Below are 7588 nucleotides of genomic sequence, written 5' to 3' on the forward strand. Positions count from 1 at the left end.
CCCCAACAGAATGAAACTGCCACTCCCCCGATACATAAAACCATTCTTCTTTCCATTTCTTAATTGAGGAAAGGGTGTCTAATACCAAAGAACCTCCTGTCCTGGGTCTAACGCTTGTGTACCATCCTCCCGAGTTCTTCCCATCCTCCTTAAAAGTAAACAAAGAATTGAATTGCTAGACACTCAGCTCGGGATTCCCCATTTGGTCTCACAGAATAAGGGTGGCTATTAAGGTTCACCACCCGTTAGAGCATAGCTGCATGGGAGCTATGCCCCAAGAAGAGAGGAATTTATGAATCACCCTAGGAAAAGGAAGCCTAAGGCCAGCCTGGAGGATAGCTGAGTTCAGAGCAACACATCCCTCAGAAGGAGTGTCAGCTCGGTCAGATGAATCTGGGATTATCATAACTACCGAACTAGGAATGACATATTTAGCTCGCCAGCTGGCCAACACATTCCCTGTCACAACTGACCTATAAGAACTCGCCCCCACTCCTCGAATTACTCTTCTCAACATCCTTACTGGATCTACCTGCTCCTTTAGAACCCTCACGTCCTAAGTCCATCATAGGATGCCCTAAGTCTATTGGGTTAACTACGGAAATAGGAATGGGGGTAAAAACTTCCCTACAACTAAAAGACGAACTCGTCGAGAAGGAGACTGACTCTTCCTACTGGTTGCCCCAGGAATGAACTCTAGACTCATTCAAACTCATGTATAAACTAAGAAAAGAAGCACAAATTGAAAGGAGGTAGTAGATAAGAATAGAAGGATACCTAGGAGACGAACTGAGAAAATGACCTCACTCGAATACAGGAATACAAACTTAGGAAAATTGCCGAAATATCTGAGAAAGTAAAATCAGCAAAATAGGATGAGAAATGATTGACCAAAAATAGATTTAAAGAAAGAGAATATGAGAGTGTGCGATCTCAGCCATTCATCTGGAAATAGAGGAAAAATATCAACGGTCCAAAAGTCTGGGAGACAAAACGACGTAGTTTTGGCCAAGCTTGCTGAAAAAGCTACTTATAAATGGCGTACGGCTCATCCACCTCAAAAGATGACACTTGTCACATCCATATATGTGCTTCTTGGAGAAAGCATCATTGAGGTCAACCCTCCTACGGTAGAGCTGACCTGGGGGATAACTGTTGATATCTGAACTCCGATCTGGTATAAATAGTTCGCTAACCCCACCCCAGTTAAACGTAAGTTCGTCCCACACTCCCAGGTCGGAGTTACCTACCGTTATCTTAGAAAAACATCATGATTACCCTTTGTCACATCACCCTATCAATCAGAGACACTTGCCACAGGTGATGTCATCGCCGTCCGGAACAACCAATTCCAAGTCCTTGAACTCTAGCCCCTTACAAGTCATCATTACATGGGTACATTGACACATGACCACCGACCTCATTGACCAATCACAAGAGAATTCGGCGACCCGAGTTCTGAGCTTGACACTGTTGCTGATTTGATGTAATTTCAGCTGAAACTATGTATAAATAGTTGAATAGGACCCTTGTAAAGGCAGGGCAAATTCATATAACGACTTATGACACAATCTTGACATCTTTGTGATTTTTTCTAAGCACAAATCGCCTTTTTTCTTAAAGTTGGTTCAAAATTATCCTTGCTAATTTTGACGTCAACATACCTAATATTAGGAAAAATCTAGTGTCTAGATCTATCTTATTCAAAAAGGGTTTTAAGATTGTATTTGAAAGTGGTCAAGTTGTACTGTCTAAGGGTGATTCCTTTGTTGGGAAAGGGTATGCAAATGAGAGTCCGTTTAATCTCAATGTCTTTGTGACTAACAATTGAGCATCTAGCTCTTCCGTTTACTTGTTGGATTCTTATGATTTGTGGCATGCTAGACTTGGACATGTTAATAAAACTTCCATTAAAAAATTAATGACTTTGGGAAACATTCCCAAAATCGATAATTGTCCAAATTCAAAATGTGAAACGTGTGTTGAATCTAAATATGCTAGAAAACCATTTCCTCTTGTTGATAGGACTACTTCAGTTTTAAGTTTGATACATTCTATTTATGTGACTTAAAAGGATATGTTACTCATGGTGGAAATAAATATTTCTTAACTTTCATTGATGATTATTCTCGATATTGTTATATTTATCTACTTAAGAGCAAGGATGAAAGCTATTCAAAATTTATTTCCTATAAAATTGAAGTAGAAAATCAGTTAGACAAAACTATTAAAGTTTTAAGATCTGATAGGGGAGGAGAATATACTGGAGATTTTGATTAATTTTGTGTTGAGAATGGCATTATTCATGAGACTACTCCACCTTATTCTTCCCAATCTAATGGTGTAGCTGAAAGGAAAAATCGAACCCTTAAGGATATGGTCATATCAATGCTAAGCTCTTCTGGATTACCTTTTAACATGTGGGGAGAAGCACTTCTTACTGCATATTATATTCTTAACAGAATTCCTAGTAAGAAAAATAATAAGTCTCCTTATGAAATGTGGAAGAGTAGAACACCTTCATATAAATATCTTAAAGTGTGAGGGTGTTTAGCTAAAACTTCTATTCTAGCACCTAAGAGAACTAAACTTGGTCCAAAAATTGTTGATTGTATTTTTATAGGCTATGCTTTTCATATTATTGGCTACAGATTTTTAGTTATTGACTCTAAAAATAATTTGATTAAAACAAACACAATATTTGAAACTAGAGATGCTAAATTTTTTGAAAATAGATTTTTGTTTAAAGAAAAGTCTGAAGGATCAAGCAGTTCTTTTAGTATTCTTTCTAGTGTTAGAGAGGAGCCATCTGAAATAGAAGAAGCTGAAATTAGGAGAAGCAGAAGACCTAGGACCATTACTTCTTTCGATCCTGACTTTATAACCTACTTAGTAGAGGATGATCCTAGTATTTTTGGTGAAGCAATTTTTTCACTAGATTCTATATTTTGAAAGGAAGCTATAAATAGTGAATATGATTCAATTATGTCTAATAATACTTGGGAGTTAGTGGACTTACCTCAAGGATGTAAGACAATTGGATGTAGATGGTTGTTTAAAAAAAAAACTTAAACCTAACGGTTTAATTGATAAGTATAAACGAAGACTTGTAGCTAAAGGCTAAGATAAAAAGAAGGAGTTGACTGCTTTGATACTTATCACACGTTACTAGGATTACCTCTATTAGGATGTTAATTGCAATTGTCTCACTGTATGATCTTATTATACATCAAATGGATGTCAAGACTACATTTTTAAATGGAGACTTAGAAGAGGAGATTTATATGGATCAGCCTGAAGGATTTGTTGTAGAAGGCCTTGAGGATAAAGTATGTAGACTTAAAAAATCCCTTTATGGCCTTAAACAAGCTGATAAATGCATATATAGCAAAGTTGAAAGTAATTGTGGTGTGATGATTTGTTTATATGTTGATGATATGCTAATTATGAGAACTAGTTTAGATGTGGTTAATAAAACTAAACTGTTTCTGAACAAGCACTTTGAAATGAAAGACTTGGGTGTTGTTGATGTTATTCTAGGAATCAAAATAGTAAAATATTCTGACGGAATAATTTTGACCCAATCACATTACGTAGAAAAGGTGCTTAAAAAGTTTAATCAATACAACTGTATTCCTTCTAAAACACCTTATGATGCAAGCTGTCATTTGAGAAAACATTCAGGTCCTAGTGTTTCCGCTTTAGAGTATGCTAAAGTAATCGGCAGTCTCATGTATCTCATGAACTGTACAAGACCTGATATAGCATATGCTGTCGGTAGACTTAGTAGGTATACTAGTAATCCTAACAATGAACATTGGGATGCTCTCATTCGAGTCTTGAGGTATTTGAAATACACTCTGGACTGGGGAATACATTATACCAAATTCCCTGCTATACTTGAGGGATATTGTGATGCTAATTGGATTTTCGATACCAATGAAAGTAAATCTAGAAGTGGATATGTATTTACATTAGCAGGTGGAGCTGTCTCCTGGAAATCCACTAAGCAAACCTGCATTGCTAGATCTACTATGGAATCTAAGTTCATAGCTTTAGATAAGGCAGGTGAGGAGGCTGAATGGTTAAGGAATTTTCTTATGGATATTCCTACGTGGTCTAAACCATTTCCAACTATTTCAATACATTGTGATAGTCAAGCAGCTATCTCAAGAGCTCAAAATTCATCCTACAATGGAAAGTCTAGACATATTCGTAGGAGGCAGAATATTGTGCGTCAGCTGCTTAAGGATGGGATTATAGCTATTGACTATGTGAAATCAAGTGATAACATTACTGACCCATTAACCAAAGGATTGGCTAGAGAGCTAATTCAACAAACATTGAGGGGGATGGGGCTAAAGCCTATTATTTATTAGATCACCTATAATGGAAACCCAAACTTGCAACTGGAGATCCCATGGTCAAGGTTCAATGGGACAACGAAGTTATTGGAGTGGTCTGTGGGGGTACTACATTGGATTTATTCCAAACCTCTCCCTATGATGCGTAGTACCAACTGTATTGATTAGAGGATGAGATAATGCTTTTAATGCTTACTATAGCTAATATTCAGTGGGATGTTTAAATACAGTGCACCCTTGATAGTAGCACCTATTTGAGTGTGGAAGTGGGGCCGCTTCCTATGAGAATTGAGGCGAATTCTCTAGAGCACTCAAAGAAACTGGGAAAGTTCACGGCCGAAATGAACACAACCGCGAGAACTCAATGACTGTTCTAGAAATCATGTGTGTTCTATTGTCTTAGTTTGCAACTATAATTGTAGAGTTCAAGACATAGTTCACTCTACAGTTAGTAAGCTCAATAGAATATACAAAACCAAGGTTCAAGTCGATAAACACCTAAACCTGCATGATTTATACCGTACTCCAGAGTAATATTTTCATTTATTTTATTTCTTTCATGTGGGGGATTGTTATATATTCATGGTATAAATATAAAATGTGAAAGAAATAATCAAATTATATAAAGTGCCAAAGTGGTGGGAAATGTGACATTTGTGTGGGACGTCAGGGGTTCGAGTCACTCCCCACGCAAATATTAAAATGTCTTGATTGGAGCCTTGGGCTCTTGGGCTTCCTTGACTAAAATAATTTTTTTTTTTATTTAGTGGGTAAAACTAGCCAGTATTTTCTGACCGTTTGCTTTTGTAACAACCCACTAACAGTCATTAAAATACCCACTACTCAGTCATTAAAATTCTGCATTACACTCTGAACATAGTAGAGACTGTTACTTCCATCTTACCTATATAAATCTATATCTCGTTTTGGGAAAAACACACTTAGAAAAGAAATAGAAAAATCATCTTGGCTCAATCCTCATTTTCATATTCTGAATTTCTTATACTCGGGTTTTTACATATATTCTGGAGTACAATTGAGAGTTCTGGAAAAGCCATTCGTGTTTGCTGCACAAGTGGTTTACGATCTTTGTATCCTGAAAGTGATTGTCCACGGAAGTCGCAGCAATTATCGACGGATAATTTCACTTTAGGACATCGTGCTGTCACGAGACTCGATCGGACGATAAGTTTTATAGTTCTGCATTATATTGTTCTGAACACTACTGTAACTATTTATTTTTCCAACAATATGTTGAAAATTTGCCCCCAATTTATCGTATGTAATCCCATTTTTGTGCCTTTTACATAAACTGAGAAAATTCAATTGTACATATAAATTAACGCTGTGGTACAACAAGTTCTTCTTTAAGAATTAAGGCAAATGTTATCCAAGTCCTAAATCTCAGCCAATTGAAGAACTTGAAAGTGATATATATATATATATATATATATATATATAATTTTTTTTTCTTTTCTTTTCTTTTCAAAATGGTCCCAAAATCACTAAAAAATTTAAATTGGACAGTGTAACGTATGTGTCTTTGTGGTCCACAGAAAATTCCAATGAAGAATTTTATTTTCATAATCGAAGTTAAACACGAAATTAATAGCAAGATATGTGAAATTAATTTTACAGCCTCAAATTCTTTTCGTCAAATAATTTTTTTACCTAAACTTGATTTCTTAAAATATATAGAATTGATGGGAGAAAATTGAGGCAATCTAATAAGTGAGATGCATTTGTATCTCAAATGGCACAAACCAATCATAAACAAGATATATAGTTGTGCATAAAAGGTGAGGGATTGCGGCACTGTGAGGCCATATATTTATCGCATTACATATTGATAGCTGTTTAGATGTGCTTAAAAGTTACTATTTACGAAGTAAGTTACAAGTTGTTTTTTTAAAAGTAATTTTTACTATTAAAATTTAATTGAAATCAATTTTGATAAATTAATAAGTCAGTCAAGCTTTCTTTTATTCACAATGAAACGCTATTTTTAATTAATATCACTAATATCTATGAATAGAGATTACTTAAATGAGAATTTTCGTCAACCAAATTTACATACACCTTGTTGCTACCAAAAATAATATTGTAGCAATCCAATCGGATCCACTTGCTTGATGAATGCCAGCCATTCACAACGGTCTCTTGGGAATTTGTCAAGCTCTAAAAACTGACATGAAATTACTTTTTATTAAATTACGTCGATACTTTCATATATTATGGGTAAGGTAGGGCTGCAACTGTAGCAATTCATTAATTTCTAAATTAATGCTATCTGTGTAGCACTGCGGATGCTTAACTGAGTCTATTTAATAGTGGAGTCCATACTGACGCTAGGCCACTCAGCATCACTTCTTGATTTAATGTTGAAACCAAATTTATGCTGGTAACAATATTAAAATGAAAGAGTCCAAAATACACGGAACGAAGGCTTTATGGCAACCAATCAAATGATCAATCCACCATAGTTACAGTAATTTTTCTCACCAGATTCTACCTATGTACGAACAGTAGACACAGACTTGACCATCAAAACTACAAAAGCATATAATCACCACAAAACACAAACACAAGCACATATGTTTACAGGATAAAATTTACACGTGCATATATACACAATGTGTTGGGTTTATGTTTGTGGTGAAGAAGAGAGAGAATTGGGTCGACAACAAGTGGGAGGGTCGTGTCCTCATTGCAAAGCGAAGGTAGACATGGTAGATTTCGAGTGCAAAAGGAAGTTCTGCTTTCTTCCCGTTTGCCTTTTAGTCAAGAGGAGATATATCTGCACTCACTGCTCCCGCCACTTGGTCTTGTACTCCTAGTCCATATAAATGTTTGGTATGTGGTACTGTATTAAGCTCGACTCAACTGTATAAAAAGAATTATTATTTATTATTATTATTATTAATTTTTTTTTGGGCGGGGGGGGGGGGGGGGAATTTTGTACCAAAACTTGCTTTGAGATGCTTTGTAATTCAAATGCAAAAGTTGAAAAGACGATAGCTGTAGACACATGCATGAATTGCCTGAATTTTTCAATCAATCATTTATAAGTATGTGAAAATCTTTGAAGGCTAAATCAACACACTGCACTGAGTATGTACAAGGTGCTTACAAATCAATCTAGAATATTTACAGCTTAATTACGGGGAAATTGATGGAATATTTATAGCTTAATTACAGTGAAATTGATGGGAAGAATATCCCAT

The 7588-nt window shown here is 35.7% G+C and overlaps 1 protein-coding gene across 1 annotated transcript; it reads left to right on the forward strand.

Annotated features, from left to right (window-relative positions):
* Positions 1-6922: 6922 nt before the first annotated feature.
* On the forward strand, positions 6923-7274 carry LOC111404947. The gene has a single exon (XM_023033669.1). It carries the CDS (start codon positions 6998-7000, stop codon positions 7199-7201), a length of 204 nt encoding a protein of 67 aa, XP_022889437.1. The 5' UTR covers positions 6923-6997; the 3' UTR covers positions 7202-7274.
* Positions 7275-7588: the final 314 nt, after the last annotated feature.

This window comes from Olea europaea, chromosome 11 (assembly GCF_002742605.1).
Source record: "Olea europaea var. sylvestris chromosome 11, O_europaea_v1, whole genome shotgun sequence".
Classification (NCBI taxonomy): domain Eukaryota; kingdom Viridiplantae; phylum Streptophyta; class Magnoliopsida; order Lamiales; family Oleaceae; genus Olea; species Olea europaea.